The sequence below is a fragment of the Saimiri boliviensis genome, chromosome 17 (assembly GCF_048565385.1).
Source record: "Saimiri boliviensis isolate mSaiBol1 chromosome 17, mSaiBol1.pri, whole genome shotgun sequence".
NCBI classification, from domain to species: domain Eukaryota; kingdom Metazoa; phylum Chordata; class Mammalia; order Primates; family Cebidae; genus Saimiri; species Saimiri boliviensis.
The window spans coordinates 64736183-64762745 of NC_133465.1; the positions used below are offsets into that span (position 1 = coordinate 64736183).

The following is a 26563-nucleotide window of genomic DNA, read 5'->3' on the forward strand; positions in this document are numbered from 1 at the left end:
TATTTTAGTAGAGACTGGGTTTCACCATGTTGGCCAGGATGGTCTCTATCTCCTGATGTCGTGATCTGCCTCCCTCAGCCTCCCAAAGTCCTGGGATTACTGGTGTGAGCCATTGCACCCAGCCTGCTTTTTCTTTTTTGAAACAGGATCTCATTCCCATTGCATGTGACATGTTAATAAGTATGAACTTGCCAGAAGAGGTGGCTCACGCCTATAATCCCAGCACTTTGGGAGGCCAAGGCAGGCAGATCACCTGAGGTCAGGAGTTTGAGACTTCCCTGGCCAACATGGTGTTGGCTGCACCTGCAATCCCAGCTATTGGGAAGCTGAGGTGGAAAAATTGCTTGAACCAGGGCAGCAGAGAGATGGAGTCATGGCACTCCAGCCTGGGTAACAGAAAAAAAAAAAGAAAAGATAAAAAGTGAAATCACATTTGTGTAGCCAGTCACTCACTCTTGCCAAAATAAATAAGAATCAAAGTGTCAGAAACCCGGGGCACTGGTTTTTGATTCCCTGCCAAGTGTTTCTGGGAGTTGCATCTTTCTTGTTGATGTTTCCTGCCTGGAGGTCAAAGGCCTTGTTGCTTTTGTGTTTAACACAGCCAGCTACACAGCTGGAGATGGTTCCATCTCTGCCTGGTTTACTTCAGTGCTCCGTAAGTGTCCCGTGAGTGGCTGCTGGGGGCCAGGCACAAGGTTCTGCAGGGCAGGTGCGGTGGGGAGCAACATAGACCCAGTCCCTGCCCCACCATAGCTCAGGTGAACAGACCCTCAGGTTGGTCACAGTGGTGCCCACACCGAGCTGCATACTGAAATAAAGGCTTTTCGGGGCTGGGGGCGGTGGCTCAAGCCTGTAATCCCAGCACTTTGGGAGGCCAAGGCGGGTGGATCACGAGGTCAAGAGATCGAGACCATCCTGGTCAACATGGCGAAACCCCGTCTCTACTAAAAATACAAAAAATTAGCTGGGCATGGTGGCACGTGCCTGTAATCCCAGCTACTCAGGAGGCTGAGGCAGGAGAATTGCCTGAACCCAGGAGGCGGAGGTTGCGGTGAGCCAAGATCACGCCATTGCACCCCAGCCTGGGTAACAAGAGTGAAACTCCGTCTCAAAAAAAAAAAAAATAATAATAATAATACAAAAACTAGCTGGGCGTTGTGGTGGGCACCTGTAATCCCAGCTACTCAGGAGGTGGAGGCAGGAGAATCACTTGAACCTAGGAGGCAGAGGTTGCAGTGAGCTGAGATTGTGCCACTGCACTTCAGCTGGGGCAACAGAGCGAGACACTGTCTCAAAAACAAACAAACAAACAAACAAAAAACCTTTCTGACCTTAAAGTAAACAAAGATGGACACAAAAAGAACAAACTGGGCCGGGCGCGGTGGCTCAAGCCTGTAATCCCAGCACTTTGGGAGGCTGAGGCGGGTGGATCACGAGGTCAAGACATCGAGACCATCCTGGTCAACATGGTGAAACCCCGTCTGGTCTCAAACTCCTGACCTCAAGTGATGCACCTGCCTCAGCCTCCTGAAGTGCTGGGATTACAGATGTTTACAGATGTGAGCCACCGTGCCTGGCCCCATGGAGCCAATCTTACTGGGTCCTGTCCCCTCCTCCTGTTTGTCTCCAGTGAACCTCAGACTGAGCCAAATGTCCCCTTTGTCAAAGCTCGACCTTTCCCTGGCAATAAAGACCCACTCTACAGGCAAGAGAATGAGCCATGAGCACCACAGTGACATCTGTCTCAATGTTCTTACAACCTGACACTACTGTCTCCTGTGTAAGTCACCCAGAAGCAAAGCCATCCCCGTAGATGTGAAGTAGTGTCTTCTTGTGTTTTGTTTTTTCTTGTTTTTGTTTTTATTTTTTTGAGACGGAGTTTCACTCTGTCTTCAGGCTGGAGTGCAGTGGAGCAATCTTGGCTCACTGCAACCTCCGACTCCCTGGTTCAAGCGATTCTCCTGCCTCAGCCTCCTGAGTAGCTGGGATTACAGGCATGTGCCACCACGCCCAGCTAAATTTTGTATTTTTAGTAAATATGGGGTTTCACCATGTTGGCCAGGATGTTCTCTATCTCTTGACTTTGTGATCTGCCCAGCTTTTCCTCCCAAAGGGCTGGGATTACAGGCATGAGCCACCACGCCCAGCCTTTATTGTGGTTTTCATCTGTATTTCCTTGATGACTAATGAGGTTGAGCATCTTTCCTTGTGTTTATTGAATATTTGCATATCTTGTTTGGAAAAATGTCTATTCAGATCCTTTGTCTAATTTTTATTTATTTTTATTTTTTGAGACAGGGTCTCGCTCTGTTACCCAGGCTGGAGTGCAGTGGCATGATCTCGGCTCACTGCAACCTCCACCTCCTGGATTCAAGCAATTCGCCTGCCTCAGCCTCCTGAGTAGCTGAGACTACAGGCATGTACAGCCTGGCCTGGCTAATTTTTGTATTTTTGGTAGAGACGGCGTTTTACCGTGTTGGCCAGAATAGTCACAAATCCACCTGCCTTGGCCTCCCAAAATGCTGAGATTACAGGCAATAGCCACCTCGCCCGGCCCCTTTGACCTTTTTTTTTTTTTTTTTTAAGACAAAGTCTCGGCCGGGCGCAGTGGTTCAAGCCTGTAATCCCAGCACTTTGGGAGGCCGAGGCGGGTGGATCACAAGGTCGAGAGATCGAGACCATCCCGGTCAACGTGGTGAAACCCCGTCTCTACTAAAAATACAAAAAATTAGCTGGGCATGGTGGTGCATGCCTGTAATCCCAGCTACTCAGGAGGCTGAGGCAGGAGAATTGCCTGAACTCAGGAGGCGGAGGTTGCGGTGAGCCGAGATCGTGCCATTGCATTCGAGCCTGGGTAACAAGAGTGAAACTCCGTTTCAAAAAAAAAAAAAAGACAAAGTGTCACTCTCGCCCAGGCTGGAGTATAGTGGCGTGATCTCAGTTCATTGCAACCTCCTTCTCCCAGATTCAAGTGATTTCCTGCCTCAGCCTCCTGAATAGCTGGGAGGTGCCATCATACCCGGCTAATTTTTGTATTTTTTTTCTTGTTTTTTTTTTTTTTTTTTTTTTTTTTTTTTTTTTTTTTTATGAGAGGGAGTTTCGCTCTTGTTACCCAGGCTGGAGTGCAATGGCTCGATCTCGGCTCACCGCAACCTCTGCCTCCTGGGTTCAGGCAATTCTCCTGCCTCAGCCTCCTGAGTAGCTGGGATTACAGGCACGCGCTACCATGCCCAGCTAATTTTTTGTATTTTTGGTAGAGACGGGGTTTCACCATGTTGACCAGGATGGTCTCGATCTCTTGACCTCGTGATCCACCCGCCTCGGCCTCCCAAAGTGCTGGGATTACAGGCTTGAGCCACCGCGCCCGGCCTTTCTTGGTTTTTAAGATGGGGTTTCACCATGATGGCCAGGCTGGTCTTGTTTGGACTCCTGACCTCAGGTGATCCATCCACCTCGGCCTCCCAAAGTGCTAGGATTACAGGCATGAGCCGCCCGGCCTAATTTTTGTATTTCTAGTAGAGATGGGTTTCACCATGTTGGCCAGGCTAGTCTCGAACTCCTGACCTCGTGATCCATCTGCTTTGGCCTTCCCAAGTGCTGGGATTACAGGCATGAGCCACTGCTGCTCCTGGCCCCCTTTGACCATTTTTAATGGGGTTATTTGTCTTTTTATTGAGTTGTAAGAGTTGTTTTTTGTGTTTTTTTTTTTGGAGATGGAGTCTTACTCTGTCTCCCAGGCTGGAGTACAGTGCTCACTGCAACCTCTGCTTCCCAGGTTCAAGCGATCCTCCTGCCTCAGCCTCCCAAGTAGCTGGGACTACAGGTGAGCACCACTGCACCCAGCTAATTTTTTTTTTTTTTTTTTTTTTTGAGATTGGAGTCTTGCTCTGTTGTGCTCTGTTGCTCAGGCTGGAGTGCAGTGGCACGATTAGGCTCACCGCAAACTCTGCCTTCAGGTTCAAGCAATTCTCCTGTCTCAGCCTCCCAAGTAACTGGGATTACAGGCACACGCCACCACACTTGGCTAATTTTTTTGTGTTTTTAGTAGAGACAGGGTTTCACCATGTTGGTCAGGCTAGTCTTGAACTCCTGACCGTGATTTGCCAGCCTTAGCCTCCCAAAGTGCTGGAATTACAGGCATGAGCCACTGCACCCGGCCTTTGCCCTATGCATTCTAGGAGCTTTGACGTTTTAGGTCTTACTTGTGGCCTAGCTAGCGAGAAGTGGACGTTCAACCTCATTCTTTTTTTTTTTTTTTTTTTTTTGAGACGGAGTTTCGCTCTTGTTACCCAGGCTGGAGTGCAATGGCGCGATCTCGGCTCACCGCAACCTCCGCCTCCTGGGTTCAGGCAATTCTCCTGCCTCAGCCTCCTGAGTAGCTGGGATTATAGGCACGCACCACCATGCCCAGCTAATTTTTTGTATTTTTAGTAGAGACGGGGTTTCACCATGTTGACCATGGTTGGTCTCAATCTCTCGACCTCGTGATCCACCCGCCTCGGCCTCCCAAAGTGCTGGGATTACAGGCTTGAGCCACCGCGCCCGGCCAGTCAACCTCATTCTTTTACATGGATGTCGTTATTCCAGCACAATTTTGCTAAAAACCTCTTGTTTCCACATCAGATGGTCTCAGGACCCTCTGGAAAAGCAATTGACCATAAATGTAAGGGCTGACATCAGTTCCGTTCCATTAGTCTCTATATTTAGCCTTATGCCAGTACCACACTGTCTTGATTTCCTACACCTTTGCAGTAACTCAGTCCTTTTTTTTTTTTTTTTTTTTTTTTTTTTGAGATGGAGTCTTGCTCTGTCACCCAGGTTGGAGTGCAGTGGCACGATCTCGGCTCACTGCAACCGATTATCCTGCCTCAGCCTCCCAAGTAGCTGGGACTGCAGGCACCCGCCACCACACGCAGTTAATTTTTGTACTTTTAGTAGAGATAGGTTTTCACCATGTTGGCCAGGATGGTCTCGATCTCTTGACCTCGTGATCTGCCGCCTCGGCCTCCCAAAGTGCTGGGATTACTGACCTGTCCACAGCACCCGGCCAACTGAGTACATTTTAACTAATGCACAAGGGCTGCCCAGGTAGGGGAAGGGTGAGAAACCTGAAAAGGGCCTGTAGTTGTGAGGACTTCATGCACAGGTGCTGGGTGTTCCCTCACCGGTTCCCAGGGCTGAGGGGTCGGCCTGCTCCCCTACATCGGACTGCCTGGACTCCCACTAGCAGGCGCAGCCCTCAAAGCTCGAGACTTTCATTGGAAGGGTTCCTGGGCTGGGAAAGCGCAAAATGAAGGGATCCTCAGCCTCTGCCTCGCCCTCCGCTCCTTCCCCACCCCATTTCCTGGGAGGTGTGGTCTCTTTATGGCAAGTTACCTCCGCCCCACGCCCGGGGCTGTAGACCCTGAGCGGGGAAACCTGAACCCGGAAAGAGGGCATCCGGGCTGTGCAAATTTCAGACACGCGAATGTCCCGCGGCGCCTGCGGCAGGAGCCCGGCCCGGGTGCTGGACGGTCCTCGGCCACGCCCGCCGCCCCGCCATCCCGAGGCCTGGCTCCTTCCCCACCCGACGGAATCCCGGGGAGGCTGGAAGGTGGGTCCCGTCGCGCCGCCCGGGGCCTGCCCTCCCGGGCCGCGGCGCTCGGCCCAGTCCCAACATCATCGCCACCGGTCCGGGCCGCAGGACGCGGCGCCTGGGGGAGCGGAGCGGCGTCTCCGCCGGGCCCATGCAAGAGGGTGAGCGGGCTCCCCGGGTCCCACTGCCTCGGAGGGGTCCCCTCCTCGCCCGGTCCCCTCTAGCGCCGTCGCAGACCCCCTGCCGGGGCCCCTGAACCCTTCCTGCCTGGGCAGGCTCAGTGCGGTGAGGATCTAGAAAAGTCTTCCTGTACCAGTCCTGGTCTGCCCTGGGGCCTGGGTGATGACCCCCACGCCCGAGGGCACTCGGACTCCTGGCTGGACATTTCAAGGCAGGCACAGCTGGGAATCCCAGCAGCCCCACTCAGAGGAACTCTGCCCCAGGGTGGGTGGAACACCCGAGTGGAAAACAGATTTCGGGGCAGAACTGCAGGGATGGGCAGGGTGAGAGTATGGCATGAGGTCGGGGTTGCCTGTCCCAAACCCTTCCTGGTTCCTCAGGGAATGTGGGGGGACAAGGGAAAGGGAGAGAGTGACTTGCCCCAGCCAGCCCACCTCTGGGGCTGCCTCCCTCCTCCCCTAGCCAGCCACAGGGTTGAGGGTTCCTCAGTCCCAAGGTCAAGCTTGCCCTTGGTGCTCTCTGCTGGGCAGGAGCCCTTCTGCTGCCGTCCTGGGCCCTGGGCTCCAGCTCAGGAGCCTGCTTGATACGGGATCTGGGGAGGGAGGGGTCCCCAGGGCCTGCCTCATTTCCAGCCCTGGGCTCTGTCACCATGGGAGGAGAGCAGGGAAGAGAAAGAGGGAGTCCCCTCGACTGTAGACACCAGGCCCCTGGCCCCAGACCCCTGCGTCAGCTCTCCCCTGTGACTAGGCCTTCCAGCTCCAGTAACAAAGAAAGGATTCCCAGGGCCTATCAGATGAGGCACCCTGAAAATGTAGGCTGGGCTTCCGTGAGATGGGAGGAGGACCAGAAATATGATTTAAATTTCACCCTGCTCACACACCCAGCTTGATGGCACTTGGCTATGAAGCTGGTCTCATTGGGCCTAAGGGTCTCTGAGAGCTGAGCCTGGAAGTGAGAGTGAAGCATCTTGCACTATGTCCCTCCTTGCCCAAAGTACACACCAGGCAGTGACCATGACTCATGGTTCCCAGTACAAAGAAAAGACCACTTCCCACGTGGGGCAGAGGCCAAGTCAGAGCCCCAGCCCCTTCGCCTCTCTGCTCTGCTTGAGTCTGGAATGGACCTGCCTGCCTGGAAGCTGCATTGCCCTTGGTCCTGGGCCTGCCCGCCCCCTGGGGAACACAGGTGGGTCACATTCATCTCCTCTTTTGTGCTCAGCCAGAGGGTGGGTGGGGGTTCATGAACAGGTTCTGCTCATAGTGTGGAGGGGGGTGGGAGGGGTAGGGACGACAATAAACAAGGGGATGATCCACTCTAGTGTGGTCTGAAGACCACTATTAAAGTGAGAAAACAGGCCAGGCACAGTGGCTCACACCTGTAATCCCAGCACTTTGAGAGGCCAAGGCAGGCGGATCACTTGAGTCAGGAGTTCAAGACCAGCCTGGTGGACATAGCAAAACCCCGTCTCTACTAAAAATACAAAAATTAGCCTGGCATAGTGGCACCTGCCTTTATACAGGCACCTGCACCTTTAATCCCAGGTACTCCGGAGGCTGAGGCAGGAGAATTGCTTGAACCCGGGAGGCAGAGATTGCAGTGAGCTGAGATTGCACCACTGCTCTCCAGCCTGGAAGACAGAGTGAGATGCCATCTCAAAAAAAGAAAGAAAGAAAGAAAGAAAACAGGAAGGGGGCGTAGCCCAGCCTGGGGTAGGCATCAGGGTAGCCTCCCAGGTATGCTGCTAGGGCTGAATCTTCTTTTAAGACTACTCAGGAGTGGTAGTGGGAAGCCGGGAAAACGTAGAACAAGTAGTTTGATCAGTACCTGCCTGTGAACAGTCAACTGAAATAACTCACTACCAGACCAGCCTAAGGGCTGAGTTTTGAAGGATCAATCGGCTTCTCTCTGGCTAAGAATTCCGGAGCCACAGCAGCCAAGGTCAGCAGGAGAAACCGCTGGCTGGGAGGGGAGGCTGGGCATCTACACCATGTATCTGAGCTGGGACTTGCTGGGAGTGGGAGAGGAGACCAGGAAGGCCAAGTCTGCAAGGGGAATCCCAGAGGGAGGTTGGGGAGGGGAGTCCTCAGACCTTGGTATAAGGGCTTTTTTTTTTTTTTTGAGACGGAGTTTCGCTCTTGTTACCCAGGCTGGAGTGCAATGGCGCGATCTCGGCTCACCGCAACCTCCGCCTCCTGGGCTCAGGCAATTCTCCTGCCTCAGCCTCCTAAGTAGCTGGGATTACAGGCAAGCACCACCACGCCCAGCTAGTTTTTTTGTATTTTTAGTAGAGACGGGGTTTCACCATGTTGACCAGGATGGTCTCGATCTCTCGACCTCGTGATCCACCCGCCTCGGCCTCCCAAAGTGCTGGGATTACAGGCTTGAGCCACCGCGCCCGGCCTGGGCTTTTTTTTTTTTTTTTGAGACAGTCTCTCTCTGTTGCCCAGGCTGGAGTGACACCATCTCAGCTCACCACAGCCTGCCTCCCAGGTTCAAGTGATTCTCCTGTCTTAGCCTCCCAAGTAGCTGGGCCTACAGGTGTGCGCCACCACGCCAGGTTAATTTTTGTATTTTTAGTAGAGATGACGTTTCAGTATGTTGACCAGGCTGGTCTCGAACTCATGACCTCATGATCCACCTGCCTCAGCCTCCCACAGTGCTGGCATTACAGGCGTGAGCCACTGCGCCTGGCCTAGTGGCAGGGCTTCTAGTGTGCAGAGGTGCCTGGGGGTTCCTGGGCTCGGGTTGGCCTGGGGCCTAGAGAGAGGACTTGTTCAGGAACAGCCAGCCCCACTGAAAGGTTCTGGAGGGAAGGTGGAATTCAGAGTGAAGGTCACAGGAGCCTGGGCAAAGTCCCCAAAAACAGTGCCCCAAAAAATGGATGCTGAGAAAAGCTCTTCTCAGAGAAAGAGACTTCTCCATAGACTTCCTGCCAGGTCAGGACATGGTGGATCAAGACTAGGACACGGACCAGAGCTGGGCAGCGGGGAGAGGGAGCAGGGCTGGGGTCCAGCCTCCAGGCCTCCCAAATGCCGCTAGGGCCTTGGGGCCTGGGAGTGCCAGGGCTGGGTGTCAGGAAACAGGGAAAGGCAGGAGAAAGCCAGGAAGGCTGTGGCCTTTCCGGGAGGAAGAGGTTAAAGTGTCAACTGGGAGAGGAAAGAGCTGGGGAGGAGGGGCAAGCTATGGAGCAGGGCTGGAAACTTGACATTGGGGCAAGACACAAGATCAGGTGGCGCCTGTGGCCTTTCCGTTTGCTGAGGGAACAGAAATCGTGGGAGAGGCGAGGGCTAGTTTGCTGGAGAAGCCCCATCTGCGAATATTTCCCAACCTGAAGCTAGGCCAGGAGGAGGGCCAGGCTGGGAGGATCTCTAGCCAGACTTCCCATGCAGAGGGCAGGAGGGCAGGCGGTGCTGCACCCTGCACAAGGGTCTCGAACCCTCTCACCCCAGGCTGTGATGAATGGGACACTCACCTTGGCAGGGCTCCCACGCTCCTCTGGGAGGGCCGAGGATTGGAGATGGAGAAGGAGGTAGTTCAGGGTGGGGCCGGCTTAGGTGCTGCTTCAAAATTCCTTGGCCTGGGGGAAGTATTGAGGTGGTGGGCTTGGCAGGAAGAGGGGGTTTCATGTTTCTGGCAGTTTTCCAAGTTTCTCCGGATCTTCCCAGGACCTGGGGTGAAAGGGAGGGAGGCTGTGGAACAGCAGCTCTGGGATGCTTGGGCTTCACTGAGGTGGAGGCTGCTCTGGGTAGCGTCTGCTGCAGCCTAGAGCCCCCAGGCCATGAGGTCTGGGGGGGCAGGGCACAGGAGGCAGGACTCAAGGGGGTTGAAAAAGGGGTACAAACTTGGGAGGGGACCTTGGGACTTGGAGGCCAGGTGGTGGCAGCTTCTGTGATGAGAGTGGCCTGGCTGGTATTCAGCAAAGATAGGACTGGCTGCACCTTGCTGAGCCAAAGATGTAAGACGTGTGTGTGTGTGTGTGTGTGTGTGTGTGTGTGTTCGCACATGTGCACGTTTGCATAGTGTGTGACTGTGTGTTTGTGTGTGTCTTTGTCTAGCATGTGTGACTCTGGGTATGTCTGTATGTGTGTACATGTGCGTGGGTCTCTGTTTCTCTGTGTGTAACTGTGTGTGTGTCTAATGTGCCTTGTGTACCTGCTTGTATGACTCTGTGTGTGAGTTCATCTGCGTGCATCGTGTGGGACGGTGTGTATCTCTGTGTTTTCATAAGTATCTACGTGTCTGTGTAGTACGTGTCTGTCCCTGTCTCTTCGTGTCTCTGGACTTTTTTTGTGTCTATGTAAGTGTGTCTTTACGTGAGTTTGTGTGCCTGTGTGGTCTTTGTGTGGGTCAGTGGATATCCGTATATGTGACTGTGTGTCTCTGTGTGTGTGCATGTGTCTGTATGTCTCTGTGCTTGTCTGAGTGTATGCTGTGACTGTGTCTGTGTGTGACTGGGGGTATGTGTGTGTGTGTATGTGTGTGGCAGGGGTACACAGAGAAGCTCTTGCAGGCAGTTGATCATTGTTCTGTGTGATCGCTTAACTTGAGTCTCAGCCTTGAGCTGTGTGTTGCAGGGCGATTGCAAAGGGGCCAGTGGGAAAGGCTTGGGGGCATGGGGGTGGATGAGACCCAGGCTTTCTCCAAAGCTGCTGGTTGGGTAGTTGTTAAAGTCTTTTGTGTACACTCTGTGGCTGCACCCAGCACCGGCCCGCTTACTCCCGCCTTCACAGTGGCACCAATAGTAACTTCGCTGCTTCTAAGGCATTGCAAAAGTCCGTGTTCGTATACAAGAAGCCTGGGCATGAGTGTCTGAAATGTATCCGTGTGTGCATTTGGGGACATTGGGACCACACTTACCCCAGAGGTCTGCTGCATTCTACAAGCAGTGACTGAGTGGGCCAGGAGGTCCCCTGCTGACTTCTAAGTGATGTGACAATGAGAAACAATTGCACCCCGTTGCCTGGTGCCACCTGCCCTGCCCCATCCTTTCCCTCCTGTCCTTCCTGCCACCTCCTGCCAGGCTGGCTCTGGGAAGTGGGTGAAAGGAGATGCCAAGGCCAACGCATGGGCCTCTGGCCACCTCCCAGGGGCGGTGCCCCTCTGTGACACCTGGTACTGGGGCATAAGGAAGGGACGGCCTCAGCTGCCCAAAGAAGGTGGCAGGTAGGCCAGGAGAGACGGGCAGCCTGCATCAGGCTCCATTCTGTCCCCTCCCCAGGCAGTGGTCACAGTGGCAGTGAAGCCGTGGCAGCATCAGCAGCAGAGGATGCCCCAGGCCCTGGAGCGTGCAGATGGCAGCTGGGCCTGGGTGGTGCTTCTGGCCACCGTGGTGAGCCAGGGCCTCACCCTGGGCTTCCCCACATGTATTGGCATCTTCTTCACTGAACTGCAGTGGGAGTTCCAGGCCAGCAACAGCGAGACCTCTTGGTTCCCCTCCATCCTCACGGCTGTGGTCCACATGGCAGGTGAGTGGCCTGGGGAGGGGCCGATGAGATAAGGCCTAAGGGTGGGGAGGAAGCCACAGCCTCCCTGACCTCCTGGTTTCCTCTCTCTGAGGCCACAGGCTTTGCCTCCTGGGTGAATTCCTAAGATTTCACCTGATTTCAGTGGGGCCCCTGGCTGGAATCCAGCTGGACTGGGCTGGAGCTCGAGAGAGAGTGCGGAGAGTTGGGGGAGGTGCCTGGGAAGCAGAGACAGGCAGAACCTTGTGTACTTTCTTTGGGATCCATCCAGACATAGACGTAGGTGTGCTGGGGCGCTCAGTGCCAGGCTGGGAGGAGCGCTGGGGCCACCCGACTAAGACTCTCCTGCTTTCCAGCTGGGCGGTCTCTCTGAACCTCAGTTGCTTCCTCTGCAATCCAAGGGTAATGCCTGTCATCCCGCCCAGCTCCACATAGCATAGCAGGGAAGACCACTGTCTTCCCTGGAGGTGCTGGCAGCTGGGAAATGTGTGCAGCTGGGAATGGTTAATATTTTGGAGACCCGGCCGGGCGCGGTGGCTCAAGCCTGTAATCCCAGCACTTTGGGAGGCTGAGGCGGGTGGATCACGAGGTCGAGAGATCGAGACCATCCTGGTCAACATGGTGAAACCCCGTCTCTACTAAAAATACAAAAAAATTAGCTGGGCATGGTGGCACGTGCCTGTAATCCCAGCTACTCAGGAGGCTGAGGCAGGAGAATTGCCTGAACCCAGGAGGCGGAGGTTGCGGTGAGCCGAGATCGCGCCATTGCACTCCAGCCTGGGTAACAAGAGCGAAACTCCGTCTCAAAAAAAAAAAAAAAAAAAAAAAATATTTTGGAGACCCTCACTGGGGCAGGGAGTGGCTTCGGGATAGGAAAGGGGATGCAAGGAAGATACCAGAAACAAGAGGGGGACAAGGTCAAAGCCTCATCTCCCCCGGGACTCCCTGTGGGGAGGAGGTTGCAGAGTTGGGGTGATGGAGGAAGGCAGGCCCTGCCCGTCTCTTCTCCTGGCTCTGTCACCACAGGCCTCAGAGGGTCCTGTTCCTGGCTGGCTTTTCCAGGAGCCTGATGCCTCACCGACCCTAGCGTTGGGAGCTGGGCAGAGGGAGGGTTCTCTGCAGTAGCCCTGGACCCAGGGACCTGCCCTCGTCTCCTGGGAGCTCTCCAGGGAGACTGCACAGACCCTGGCCTTGGAGGAGCCTAGTGGACAGGAGCCTGAGCTGATGGCCCACAGCTCTCTGCAGGCATGTGTTTGCTGGCCGCGGCTGCCCATCTCCCCAGCTACCTCCCGGCCACTCCCTCCACTTGCCACCAGCAGCCAGCTTGTTATTCCAGGTCCTGCCCTCAAACCAGGAGGGAGGGCAGGCTGGGAGAGAGCACCACCTGGGTGAGCTCTGAAGCTGCCTCATGGCCTCTGGCCTGCAGGGTTGGGGCAGGGAGTGGGGATCCCAGAGGGTGTCTTCTCACACAGGCAGAGCAGGGCATGGGCCAGGGGCTAGGAACCGGGCATCCGGTGGGGAACCAACTCCCCAGCCGACTCTGGGCTCACCACCCCCTAGCAGGCATCTCGGCATCTCCATCGGCGTGGGATTCCTGGCCGGACAGTTCTCATGTACATGAGTCCATACTCATTCAGAGTACTGCAGCCATTTTATTTGGTTTATCTTTATTTATTTGCTTATTTTTATTTATTATTATTATTATTTTTTTGTTTGTTTGTTTGTTTTTTGCTTTGTTTTGTTTTTTTTGTTTTTGAGACGGAGTTTCGCTGTTGTTACCCAGGCTGAAGTGCAATGGCGCGATCTCGGCTCACCGCAACCTCCGCCTCCTGGGTTCAGGCAATTCTCCTGCCTCAGCCTCCTGAGTAGCTGGGATTACAGGCACGCGCCACCATGCCCAGCTAATTTTTCGTATTTTTAGTAGAGACGGGGTTTCACCATGTTGACCAGGATGGTCTCGATCTCTCGACCTCGTGATCCACCTGCCTCAGCCTCCCAAAGTGCTGGGATTACAGGCTTGAGCCACCGCGCCCGGCCTATTATTATTTTTAAAGATGGCGTTTCACCATGTTGGTCAGGCTGGTCTTGAACTCCCAACCTTAGGTGATCCTCCCACCTTGGCCTTCAAAGTGCTTGGATTACAGGCGTGAGCCACCATGCCCGGCCCTTATTTGCTTATTTTTGAGACAGGGTCTCCCTTTGTCACCTGTGCTGGAGTGCAGTGGTGTGATCACAGCTCACTATAGCCTTGACCTCCCAGGCTCAAGCAATCCCCTCACCTCAGCCTCCCAAGTAGCTGGGACTACAGGTGTGCACCACCATACCCAACTAATCAACTAATGTTTTTACTTTCCGTAGAGACGGGGTCTCACTATGTTGCTCAGGCTGGTCTCAAACTCCTGGGCTCAAGTGATCTACCTGCCTGGGCCTCTCAAAGTGCTGGAATTATGGGCATGAGCCACGGCACCTGACCACAGTATTGCAGAAATTTTTCTTTTCTTTTTTTTTTTTTTTTTTTTTTTTTTCTTGAGACAGAGTTTCGCTCTTGTTACCCAGGCTGGAGTGCAATGGCGCGATCTCGGCTCACCGCAACCTCCGCCTCCTGGGTTCAGGCAATTCTCCTGCCTCAGCCTCCTGAGTAGCTGGGATTACAGGCATGTGCCACCATGCCCAGCTAATTTTTTGTATTTTTAGTAGAGACAGGGTTTCACCATGTTGACCAGGATGGTCTCGATCTCTTGACCTCGTGATCCACCCGCCTCGGCCTCCCAAAGTGCTGGGATTACAGGCTTGAGCCACCGCATCCGGCCTAGAAATTTTTCAACATGATGAATCATGGATACTTTCACTGCCCCTGCCCCTACACCTTTTAGAGGTAAGGCAAACAAGCAGGCACAAAGTAAAAGACCTGCCCAAGGCTGCAGAGTGAGTTCACTGCCCTGCAGAGGAAACACCCTGCCTCCGCCCGCCCTGCTACTACACCCTCAGCTATGCAGCTGGCCAGCAGCCCTGTCCTGATGACTCAGGGCTTTCCCCAATGTCACCTTCCCTAAGTCAGGCCAAAGTCTCTGGTATGGGGAAGATCTGTGGGTCGGTCCTCTTCAGAGCCACCTCCCCGTCTACAGGGGCAGAGATGCTGGGCCACCAGCCTCTGCTTGATTATGTCTGAGGACGGGCTGCTCACTTACTCCATAGCTTTTTTTTTTTTTTTTTGGACACAGAGTCTTGCTCTGTGGCCCAGGCTGGAGTGTAGTGGCCTGATCTCGGCTCACTGCAACCTCCACCTTCTAGGTTCAAGTGATTCTCTTGCCTCAGCCTCCCGAGTAACTGGGACTACAGGCACATGCCACCACACCCAACTAATTTTTTTTTTTTTTTTTGAGACAGCGTCTCACTCTGTTACCAGGCTGGAGTGCAGTGGCATGATCTTGGCTCACTACAGCCTCCCCCTCTGGGTTCAAGTGATCCTCCTGCCTCAGCCTGCCAAGTAGCTGGGACTGCAGGCACACACCACCAGGCCCAGCTAATTTTTGTATTTTTAGTAGAGACAGGGTTTCACCATGTTGACTAGGATGGTCTCGATCTCCTAACCTTGTGATCCGCCTGCCTTGGCCTCCCAAAGTGCTGGGACTTTGCCCGGCCTAATTTTTGTATTTTTAGTGGAGATAGGAGTTCACCATGTTACTTAGGCTGGTCTCGAACTCCTGACCTCAGGTGATCTGCCTGCCTTGGCCTCCCAAAGTGCTGGGATTACAGGCGTAAGCCACCGCGCCCGGCCCACTCTGTCACTTTTTTTTTTTTTTTTTTTTGAGACGGAGTTTCGCTCTCGTTACCCAGGCTGGAGTGCAATGGCGCGATCTCGGCTCACCGCAACCTCCGCCTCCTGGGCTCAGGCAATTCTCCTGCCTCAGCCTCCTAAGTAGCTGGGATTACAGGCACGCACCACCATGCCCAGCTAACTTTTTGTATTTTTAGTAGAGACGGGGTTTCACCTTGTTGACCAGGATGGTCTCGATCTCTCGACCTCGTGATCCACCCGCCTCGGCCTCCCAAAGTGCTGGGATTACAGGCTTGAGCCACCGCGCCCGGCCACTCTGTCACTTTTTATACTCACACTGGCTCACACTACCCATCCCCCTCCACCCCAGACACACATAGGTATCTCATGCACACACACTTCCCCCATCCTTTTAGTTGCACTCTTGGAGAGTGAGTTAGAGAAGCTCCACAAGTGCTTGGGTGAATGCGGCCCCTGCGAGGTGCCAAAGAGCAGTCCCCAGCTCTTTTCTACTTTTCTGGGGTGTGGATTGGTGAGAAAGCATTTGGGAGCCGGGCAAGAAACAGGCCCCTGTCCACATGCAGCCAAACCTCTAGGTGCAGACTTTGGTGGTGCTGGAGGTGGTGTGGGAGCGGAGTATGTACCCTGCCTGATTTTCCGCAGCACACTCTAGAGGCCAAGGAGGTGTGAAGGGGCCCAGGGCTCCCCAAACTGTAGGGCTGGGAAGGTGGTGGGAGGGTGGTGGCCAGTCTTCCTGAGGATGTGGTGGGGGGAGGTGGGGCAGGTAAAACAGGTGGACACTGTGATCTAGATGTCCTGGAACACTGCCCCAACTCCTCCCACCAGCAGACCCCCAGCGAAGTGGGGGAGGTGGTGAAGTCATGAACCAATCCTGTTTCACCCAGATAGAATGAGCAGTCTCAGCCGGGAGCAGTGGCTCATATCTGTAATCCCAGCACTTTGGGAGGCCGAGGAGGGCAGATCACGAGGTTAGGAGATCGAGACCATCCTGGCTAACATGGTGCAACCCTGTCTCTACTAAAAATGCAAAAAAAATTAGCCGGGCATGGTGGTGCACGCCTGAAGTCCCAGCTACTCGGGAGGCTGAGGTAGGAGAATTGTTTGAACCCGGAGGCAGAGGTTGCAGTGAGCCAAGATCACACCATTGCACTCCAGCCTGTGCAACAGAGGGAGACTCTGTCTCAAAAAAAAAAAAAAAAAAAAAAAGAATGAGTAGCCTCAGGGTGGTGCCATGCAGGGCCTTGGTTGACCTTTCTGGGAATCCTCATCAGGGTCAAACGTCGTCCAGTCTGAATCCTCACTCTGTGGGGAGAAAACTGAGGCACGGAGAGGGATCAGGCCTTGCTCGGGCCACATGGCCAGTCTGCAGCAGGTGGGCATCAGAATCCAGTCCTGTTCCTTGAAACCACCTGGCTATCCCTGCTGGAACTGCCCTCCCCCTGCCCCACTCTCCTCCTCGTCCCCTGCCCCCTCCTCATTCAGCTGCCACCTGCTGGCTGTCTTGTCCCACAGGGCCCCTGTGCAGCATCCTGGTGGTACGCTTCGGCTGCCGAGTGACTGCGATGCTGGGAGGCGTGCTGGCCAGTCTGGGCATGGTGGCTGGCTCCTTCTCCCGCAGCCTCAGCCAGCTCTACTTCACAGCAGGATTCATCACAGGTGACTATTATTCCATCTCCAGAATTTATAGGCACCTGCTAGAAAGTGTTGGGCACACAGGCATGGTGGCTTATGCCTGTAATCCCAGCACTTTCGGAGGCCGAGGCAAGAGGATCACAAAGTCAGGAGTTTGAGACTAGCCTGGCCAACATGGAGAAACCCCATCTCTACTAAAAATACAAAAGTTAGCCAGGCGTGGTGGTGGGTCCCTGTAGTCCCAGCTACTTGGGAGGCTGAGGCAGGAGAATCACTTGAACCCGGAAAGCAGAGGTTGCCAAGATCGCACCACTGCACTCCAGCCTTGGCAACAGAACAAGACTCCATCTCAAAAAAAAAAAAAAAAGACAGGCCGGGCGTGGTGGCTCATGCCTGTAATCCAAGCACTTTGGAGGCCAAGGCAGGCGGATCACCTGAAGTCGGGAGTTCAAGGGGATCAGCCTGATCAAGATGGGGAAACCATATATATATATATATATATATATATATATATATATTTTTTTTTTTTTTTTTGAGACGGAGTTTCGCTCTTGTTACCCAGGCTGGAGTGCAATGGCGCGATCTCGGCTCACTGCAACCCCCGCCTCCTGGGTTCAGGCAATTCTCCTGCCTCAACCTCCTGAGTAGCTGGGATTACAGGCACGCGCCACCATGCCCAGCTGATTTTTTGTATTTTTAATAGAGACGGGGTTTCACCATGTTGACCAGGATGGTCTCGATCTCTTGACCTCGTGATCCACCCGCCTCGGCCTCCCAAAGTGCTGGGATTACAGGCTTGAGCCACCGCGCCCGGCCCTTATATTTTTTAATATTAAAAAAAAATTAAAAAAAAAAAAAAGACAAAGTGCTGGAATTACAGGTGTGAGCCCATCGCACCCAGCCCTTCCACAGCATTTTGTTGTAAGGGGACCGGAGGAATGGACTATATCCAGAAGTGGTTATGAGGTCAAGAGAGGGTTGTTTTTTTTTTTTAATGGGAGAAATAATGAAGGAGAATGATCAAGGAAAGAGAAAAGGGATGATGCAGGAGAGAAGGGACCTGCTAGAGAGGTGCCTCTGAGTGGAGAGGGTGCAGGGCAGAAGGGAGGGACAGCCACTGGGGCATGGGCAGGCCATTGTCACCAGTGGGCATGTGGACAGCTGAGCATGAGGACAGGGAGGAAGTGTTGGGATGCACAGAGGAGAAGACCCAGTACTCACGCAGCAGGGCAGGCGAGGGGTGACTGAGGGAGCTGTACTGGCGGCACAGGCAGCCTGAGGCCATGGTCACACGTGATTGAGAGCTTTCTCTCCAGCATGCTCAGGTGTGCAGGTGCAGACACTGAGTGGGTGGGGAGCTGGGAAGGCCCCTCTGGAGAGGTGGCGGCTGAATTGAGAGGAGCACGGAAAATCTGGAGGAAGCAGATTCCAAGCAGAAGGAACAGTAGCTACAAATGTCTCGAGGTAGGGGCAGCTTCATGTCCAGAGGCAGATCATAGTGAGTGACAGGGAGTGGCCTGAGATGGCATCTGAGGGGTGGGCTGGAGCCAGACCACAGAGAGCCTTCCAGCGCATCGTGGATACTTTGGATCTGTTTTCAAGTGGGATGGGAAGTCTTTGGAAGGTGTTAAGCCAAGAGAGAACCTAATCCAGTTTGGGAGTTGGTTTGTTTTTGAGACAGAATCTCGCTCTGTTGCCTAGGCTGGAGTACAGTGGCAATATCTTGGCTCACTGCACCCTCCACTTCCTGGGTTCAAACAATTCTCCTGACTCAGCCTCCCAAGTAGCTGGGACTACAGGCACCTACCATTATGCTCAGCTAATTTTTGTATTTTTAGTAGAGAGGAGGTTTCACTATGTTGGCCAGGATGGTCTCAAACTCCTGAGCTCAAGTGATCCGCCAGCCTCAGCCTCCCAAAGTGCTGTGATTACAGGAATGAGCCACGGCGCCCAGCCCAATTTGGGTTTTTAAAAGATAACTCTCATGCTACACCAAGGGGAACAGGAATGCCCTGGCAGCCTTGGGAGAGCAGATCTGGGAAGGGGTGCTTACAGGGAGGTGGTGAGGCCAGCTGATTCCATCTTCAGTCCCCGGGGACTTAGACCTGAGTATGGACTAGAACCAGAGGAGGGCAGGTGTGTGGAATGGGCCGACACCACCCCTGGGTGCAGGTGGAAGGCCCCAGCATGCTTCCAGGCTGGTCTTCCCTCTTGCCCCGCAGGCCTGGGCATGTGCTTCAGCTTCCAGTCGAGCATCACGGTGCTGGGCTTCTACTTTGTCCGCCGGCGGGTGCTGGCCAACGCACTGGCCTCTATGGGCGTCTCCCTGGGCATCACGCTCTGGCCGCTGCTCTCCCGCTACCTCCTGGAGGATCTGGGCTGGAGGGGTACCTTCCTTGTCTTTGGTGGGGTCTTTCTCCACTGCTGCATCTGCGGGGCCGTCATGAGGCCTGTGGCCACCAGCATAGCCCCTGAGACCAAAGAATGTCCCCCGCCACCTCCCAAGACACCTGCGCTCGGCTGCCTGGCTGCCTGTGGCCAGACCATCCAGCGCCACCTGGCCTTCGACATCCTGCGGCACAACACAGGCTACCGCGTGTACACACTGGGCGTGATGTGGTCAATCCTGGGCTTCCCACTGCCACATGTCTTCCTGGTGCCATATGCCATGCGGCACAGAGTGGACGAGCAGCAGGCAGCCCTCCTCATCTCCATCATTGGCTTCAGCAACATCTTCCTGCGGCCCCTAGCTGGGCTGGTGGCAGGACGGCGGGCCTTTGCCAGCCACCGCAAGTACCTGTTCAGCCTGGCGGTCCTGCTCAACGGGCTCACTAATCTGGTGTGCGCGGCATCAGCCGACTTCTGGGTGCTTGTGGGCTACTGCCTGGTGTACAGCGTGTCCATGAGTGGTATCGGCGCCCTCATCTTCCAGGTCCTCATGGACATCGTCCCCATGGATCGTTTCCCCAGCGCCCTGGGACTCTTCACTGTCCTGGAAGGTCTTGCTTTCCTCATCTCCCCGCCACTGGCAGGTGAGGAGCTGGGAAGGAGGGCAGCCAGGTAGTGTGGTAAAAGGAGAACAGTCTAGACAGCTCTGGGCCCTGTTCAGCATCTCCAGGGGGTGTGCTACAGCCGGTTTTCCACCTGGCACTCAGGGTACAAACAGCTGAAAGCATGGCTTTGTGTACCAGACCTCAGTCCTCTTTTTTTTTTTTTTTTTTTGAGACAGAGTTTCGCTCTTGTTACCCAGGCTGGAGTGCAATGGCGCGATTTCGGCTCACCGCAACCTCCGCCTCCTGGGTTCAGGCAATTCTCCTGCCTCAGCCTCCTGTCCTTTTTTTTTTTTTGAGACATGGAGTCTCACTCTGTCACCCAGGCTGGAGTGTACTGGCACAATCTTGGCTCACTGCAACCTCTGCCTCCTGGGTTCAAGTGATTCTCCTGCATCAGCCTCCTGAGTAGCTGGGACTACAGGTGTGTGCCACCACGCCTGACTAATTTTTTTGTATTTTTAGTAGAGATGGGGTTTGACCATGTTAGCCAGGATGGTCTCAATCTCCTGACCTCATGATTCGCCCACCTCATGGCCTCCCAAGGTGTTGGGATTACAGGCGTGAGCCACTGTGCCCGGTGCATCCAAGGGAATTTTTTTTTCTTTTTTTTTTTTTTTTTTCGTTTAGACGGAGTCTCACTCTGTCACCCAGGCTGGAGTGCAGTGGTGTGATCTCAACCCACTGCAATTGCTGTTGCCCGGATTCAAGTGATTCTCCTGCCTCAGCCTCCCAAGTAGCTGGGATTACAGGCGCCTGGGATTACCATCACGCCTGGCTAATTTTTACAGTTTTAGTAGAGACGAGGTTTCATCATCTTGGCCAGGCTGGTCTTGAACACCTGACTTCGTGATCCACCCACCTCAGCCTCCCAAAGTGCTGGGATTATAGGCTTGAGCCACTGTGCCTGGCCACAAGGGAATTCTTCTTTTTCCTTTTTAATTTTTTTTGTTTGTTTGTTTAAATAAAGATGGGGTTTCACCATGTTGGTCAGGCTGTTCTTGAACTCCCAACCTCAGGTGATCCGCCCACCTTGGCCTCCAAAGTGTTTGGATTACAGGCGTGAGCCACCCCACCCAGCCGGGAATTCTTTAAGCAAACAAGTTGGGAGAGCTCTCCAGAAGGAGACTTAGGAGAGATCTGGAGGGTGGCTGAGCAAAAATTCCATTAGTTCCCTACCACCAAGGGTCAGCAGGTCATGTCCCTGAGTTATCTTGCAGCCTGAGGACTCTTCCTGCCCAGGCCAGAAGGGTTTAGTGTTTCTTCCCCTCCTTTCATTCAACAAGTATCTGTTGCATGTCTACTGGGTGTCAGCCACAATTCCTAGTACGGCAGAGACAAAAATAAAATCCCCGCTGTCAGGGAACACACTGGTTGGGGGGAGGCCCGGTAGCACTGGCCTAACTTGATCTCTATCCGCCAGGGCTCCTCCTGGACAGCACCAACAGCTTCAGCTATGTTTTCTACATGTCCAGCTTCTTCCTCATCTCGGCTGCCCTCTTCATGGGCAGTAGCTTCTATTCCCTGCAGAAGAAGGAGCGGCAAGGCAAGCAGGCTGTCGCGACGGATGCCTTGGAGCAGGATCTTTTTTTGGAAGGCAAAGACGGTTCTGGGAAGCAACCATGCCCTGAGATCATGTATGTGACCAGCGTCTAAGACCTAGGGGTCACCTATGTGACCAATGTCTGAGTCCTGAGGTTACTGAGTGAACAGTCTCAGCCCAGGAGGTGGACCTCCAGCTCCTTGACCAGGGGATCTGGTGAAGAGCAGCCCAGGAAGCTCGGGCTGTCAAGGCTCTGCAAGCTGGGCCTCTACCAGGAGCTGGGACCTTGGAGCCTGGCCTCTGAAGACGCCCTGAGGGACCATTTTCTTTTTTTCTTTCTTTGAGATGGAGTCTTGTTCTGTCACCCAGGCTGGAGTGCAGTGGCACAATCTCAGCTCACTGCAACTTCCACCTCCTGGGTTCAAGCAGTTCTCCTACCTCTGCCTCCCGAGTAGTTGGGATTACAGGCATGTGCCACCACGCCCGGCCAAATTTTGTATTTTTAGTAGAGATGGGTTTTCTCCATGTTGATCAGGCTGGTCTCGAACTCCTGACCTCATGATCCGCCTGCCTTGGCTTCCCAAAGTGCTGGGATTACAGGCATGAACCACCGTGCCCAGCCAGAGGAACCCTTTTCTAATAACTAGCAGAATACAGGAGCAGGCCCTCCCGACTTTTTTCCTTGGGCACCAGGGTACTCAGGGCCCAGGAAGCCACATCTGAGCCCTGCTCAGGTCTGTTCTGGCCGGCTCAGCACAGCTGGCTGTGTGTTGCTGCTCCTACAACTCAACGCACTTGACCTTCATGTCCAGCCTAGATGCCTCCATCATTTCCCGTTGACTTTCTCCGACCTCCAGAGAGTTCTGAAGAGCTCACCGGCCTCCAGGCTCCTCCTGCCCTGCTCTTTCCAAGTGACTCAGCCCTCACCAGTAGGGCAGCCAAGGCTGGTGGTGCAGCTGCCCCCACGAAGGTCACTGGGCCTCGCACCAACGGTGAGAGGCAGTGCAGAGGGCCAGGCTGAGGAGCTGGCTGGCTGGATAGGGACAGATTAAAGGTTTGAGTGGCGTGCCCATCCTGGCGCCTGTGCAGAGAACAGGAGGGGGTCCCCTGACTTGGATCCTAGGATCCCCCCTGCAGTCTCAGCAGCACCTACTCTGTCTAGGGACTTCCTCTTTCCTTTCCCCACCCTGTCTCCTTGGCGGGGAGGATTATTGCTGGGTGGGGGAAGCCAGACATTTGAGGGGAGAGGAGGGCTTGCCAGGCTGCTTGAAGACTGACGTGAAAATGGAACTGCTTCTGCAAGAGAAGTTCTACTCCCCATTCGTGTCTTCTGGAGGCCTCCCTTTCCCCCTGCTGTGTTAGAGGTGTCAACCCTGGGGTAAGTGGCCGGCTGATCCAGCTGCCAGTTCACCCCTGCTCCTCGTACAGCTGTGCCTGTGACATGGCGGTCCGAGCTCCCCCGACACATTTTGCTGGTGCTTTTCCCCATCACCACCCAGGGGCTAGCCGTCATCAGCCCACTCTCGTCCCAGCAGGGTACCGAGAGAATGAGAAAACAGAATGTGTTTGAATTATACACAAAAATGTTCCCTGCAGCAGGTCATAAACTCTGTGAACTAATAAAGCTGGAAAACAGGGCTGGAGTACATTTCCCCATCCCCCTTCCTTTCTTCCCCCCTCAGCAAGGGGTGCTCAGGTTCAGGATGTTGTTTGTTGATTCAGGCTCAACCAGGCTCTGGCAAGAAAACCTCATCAGGAGATTTTCTTTTCATGAGCTGGTGCCAGTCTTCCCGCCCCCGCATGTCCAGCTGGTGTGAATAAGTATCCTTGGGGATGTCCTGCTTCCTCCAGGAGCAGCCATGAGTGTCTCTTGTGGCCAAAGGCGGTACTGCAGGTAAAGCAAAAGGCCTTGGGCAGGAATAGCCCTGAGTGTGTTTGATTCTACCACTATCTGCCATGTGATTTTGGGCAAATTGTTGACCACCTCTGAGCCTTGAAAAAGTAGGAGGTGCCGGGCGCGGTGGCTCAAGCCTGTAATCCCAGCACTTTGGGAGGCCGAGGCGGGTGGATCACAAGGTCGAGAGATCGAGACCATCCTGGTCAACATGGTGAAACCCCGTCTCTACTAAAAATACAAAAAATTAGCTGGGCATGGTGGCGCTTGCCTGTAATCCCAGCTACTCAGGAGGCTGAGGCAGGAGAATTGCTTGAACCCAGGAGGCGGAGGTTGCGGTGAGCCGAGATGGCGCCATTGCACTCCAGGCTGGGTAACGAGCGAAACTCCGTCTCAAAAAAAAAAAAAAAAAAAAAAAAAAGGAAAGAAAAAGTAGGAGGGTACTTTGTTACGGCAAAATAATAAAATTTAATTTAATTTTTAAAAAGAAAACAGGAGGTTCGCCTGGATGAGCTCATCTCTTTCAGTTGAAAAGTCTGACTCAGTGATCGTCCTGAAGACCCCATTGCCTTCCGGCGCCCCACCCAGTCTTACACTTGGCTGCCATCAATAGCACGTGCTCTGAAAGGAGAGTGCTTGCATGTGCTTCTCCAGATCTGTCTTCTCCATCTCAATGGAATGGGAAAGGAGGAAGTTGGGGCTGGTAGATAGGTGCTTTTGGTGCTAGTATCCACCGGGTTTTGAGTGCATCCCGTAAAGGGCCCAATTCCTGAAAACATTTAAAACAGATACCAGCTGGAGATGGTAATGTGCACATGTAATCCCAGCTACTCAGGAGGCTGAGGCAGGAGAATCACTTGAACCTGGGAGGTGGAGGTTGCAGTGAGCTGAGATAGCGCCACTGCACTCCAACCTGGCGACACAGCGAAGCAAGACTTCGTCTCAAAAAGAAAAAGAAAAGGCCAGGCATGGTGACTCACACCTGTAATCTCAGCAGTTTGGGAGGCCAAGGTGGGTGGATCACTTGAGGTTTGAGATGGAGTTTGAGATGGCAAAACCATGACTCTATTAAAAATACAAAAATTAGCCAGGTGTGATGGCAAGCACCTATAATCCCAGCTACTTGGGAGGCTGAAGCAGAAGAATTGCTTGAACCCAAGAGGCAGAGGTTGCGGTTAGCTGGGATCATGCCACTGTACTTCAGCCAGGGTGACAGAATGAGACTCAGCCTCAAAAAAAAACAAAGACAACAATAAAAACGTTTTGGGAGGCCAGGGCAGGAGTATCGCTTGAGACCAGGACTTGAAGACCAGCTAGGCAACATAGAGACCCCATCTCTACAAAAAAAATAAGGAAAGTGGGGGGAAAGCTAAGTGTGGTGGATCATGCCTATAATCCCAACACTTTGGAAGGCCAAGATGGGAGATCACTTGAGAGGCCAGCCTGGGCAACATAAGGAAAACTCCATCTCTACAAAAAGTTTTAAAATTAGCTGGACGAGCGCCGGGCGCGGTGGCTCAAGCCTGTAATCCCAGCACTTTGGGAGGCCGAGGCGGGTGGATCACGAGGTCGAGAGATTGAGACCATCCTGGTCAACATGGTGAAACCCCATCTCTACTAAAAGTGCAAAAAATTAGCTGGGCATGGTGGCGTGTGCCTGTAATCCCAGCTACTCAGGAGGCTGAGGCAGGAGAATTGCCTGAACCCAGGAGGCGGAGGTTGCGGTGAGCCGAGATCGCGCCATTGCACTCCAGCCTGGGTAACAAGGGCGAAACTCCGTCTCAAAAAAAAAAAAAAAAAAAAAATTAGCTGGACGTGGTGGCACAGGCCTGTAGTCCAAGCTAATCAGGAGGCAGAGGTAGGAGGATCCCTTGAGCCAAGAAGTTCAAGGTCACAGTGAGCTGTGATCACACCACTGCACTCCAGCCTGGGTGATGAGACCTTGTCCCCCTGCCAAAAAAAAAAAGGCTATCATGAATGTTCTGCATAGGAAACTGACCTCACCTGCTCCTAGGCAAGAGTGGCAATCATCTCTGGGCAGAATTCCTTCAATAAATATTAAGTATCTACTGTGTGCAAGAGACTAGGCAGAGGTAAGACCTACCAAGGGCTGAGAATTCTACCCCAAGGAGGACCCCTCCCTGAGGCCTTAAGAAGGGAGAAGACCAGTGAGGGAGGAGGATGGGAGTGGCCCATCTGATTCTGCAGTCCCCACTTAGCTGACTGCCTTCGAACCTCTAGAGCAGGCGTCCCCAAACTACCGTCCGCGGGCCGCATGTGGCCCCGAGGCCATTTATCCGGCCCCCCGCCGCACTTCAGGAAGGGGCACCTCTTTTATTGGTGGTCAGTGAGAGGAGCACAGTATGTGGTGGCCCTCCAACTGTCTGAGGGACAGTGAACTGGCCCCCTGTGTAAAAAGTTTGGGGACGCCTGCTCTAGAGAAGGTCTGGGGCAGTTCCTGGGCGGGGAGGAAATGAACTTATTTCCATCCTTGCCTCCGTTTATGGGCTCCCCTTTGCTGCTCTGTCCAGCAAGAGGCAGAGAAACCCCTTGGGCACCTTGGGGTAGGATGTACTTCCCAGGCTGCAGAGGCTCCCAACAGAAGCCAAGGGGCTTTGGGGAGGGTCCTGGGACCTAAGCACTCAGACTAAAGTTGAAACTCCTGCCTCCGACGGTGTGCATAGGGCAGGGGCTGATGGCAAGGACCTGAAGCCTCAGAGGTGGGGCTTGCTTCCAGTGGGGCTGCAGCTGGCTGGACTGTGACAGCCACTCTGCCTTCATCCAGGCCCAGGGCTTCAGGTATGGTCCTTGCGTTTGTCAACCTAAATAACAGGCTCTCTCAAAGAAAATGCCATCTCTTTGGGCATAGGGCATTGCAATGGTAATATGCATGGCATAGTAAACTATATGGGTATTCAGGGAGGTAAAGGAAGACAAAGGCTTTAAGGGAAAAATTAGGATTACCTAATTGTTTTGAGATAATTATCGCTAGGTAGAAGGATTCATAACAAGGGTGACCAGTTCAAGGTTGGACAGGCAGTTGCTGGGCAGATGGCCGTGCAGAAGTACGTTTTGTGCAAGTTTGTGACGGCCTTTGTACAACGTGGTGGTTTTTGCAGTCTTTGTGATAGTTTTGATTATCAGATATTTACGCATGAGAACTCTCTCGTCGTGGGTTTCTTGGACTCTGCTGGGTTTTTTTTTTTTTTATTGCATTTTAGGTTTTGGGGTACATGTGAAGAACATGCAAGATTGTTGCATAGGTACACACATGGCAGTGTGGTTTGCTGTCTTCCGTCCCCTCACCTGTATCTGTCATTTCTCCCCATGCTATCTCTGGGTTTTGTTTTTTAACGCAAGTGACTCCACTCTTGTACTCTCGGGACATGCACAGCCTAAGCCACCTATACCACATTGTCAAACATGAC

At 53.6% G+C, this 26563-nt stretch overlaps 1 protein-coding gene across 4 annotated transcripts; it reads left to right on the top strand.

Moving 5' to 3' along the window:
* The first annotated feature begins 5373 nt into the window (after window positions 1-5373).
* LOC104652010 (monocarboxylate transporter 6) lies at window positions 5374-23099 on the top strand. 4 transcript variants are annotated; one of them, XM_074388954.1, is made up of 6 exons: window positions 5525-5736; window positions 6750-6940; window positions 10974-11220; window positions 16529-16672; window positions 18871-19680; window positions 21122-23099. In XM_074388954.1, exons 3-6 carry the CDS (start codon window positions 11022-11024, stop codon window positions 21352-21354), a joined length of 1386 nt encoding a protein of 461 aa, XP_074245055.1. In that variant the 5' UTR covers window positions 5525-5736; window positions 6750-6940; window positions 10974-11021; the 3' UTR covers window positions 21355-23099. The 4 variants fall into 4 exon arrangements, with proteins under 4 accessions (XP_039332509.1, XP_074245055.1, XP_074245056.1 ...); XM_074388955.1 differs by having other exon boundaries at window positions 6787-6940; XM_039476575.2 differs by lacking the exon at window positions 6750-6940 and having other exon boundaries at window positions 5374-5593.
* The last annotated feature ends 3464 nt before the right edge of the window (window positions 23100-26563 follow it).

Coding starts and splice junctions, on each gene's coding strand:
- LOC104652010 (XM_039476575.2), top strand. CDS start 5,468: ATGTCCCGCGGCGCCTGCGGCAGGAGCCCGGCCCGGGTGCTGGACGGT. Junction 5,594..10,973: donor AATCCCGGGGAGGCTGGAAG/GTGGGTCCCGTC, acceptor TCCCCTCCCCAG/GCAGTGGTCACAGTGGCAGT. Junction 19,681..21,121: donor CATCTCCCCGCCACTGGCAG/GTGAGGAGCTGG, acceptor TCTATCCGCCAG/GGCTCCTCCTGGACAGCACC.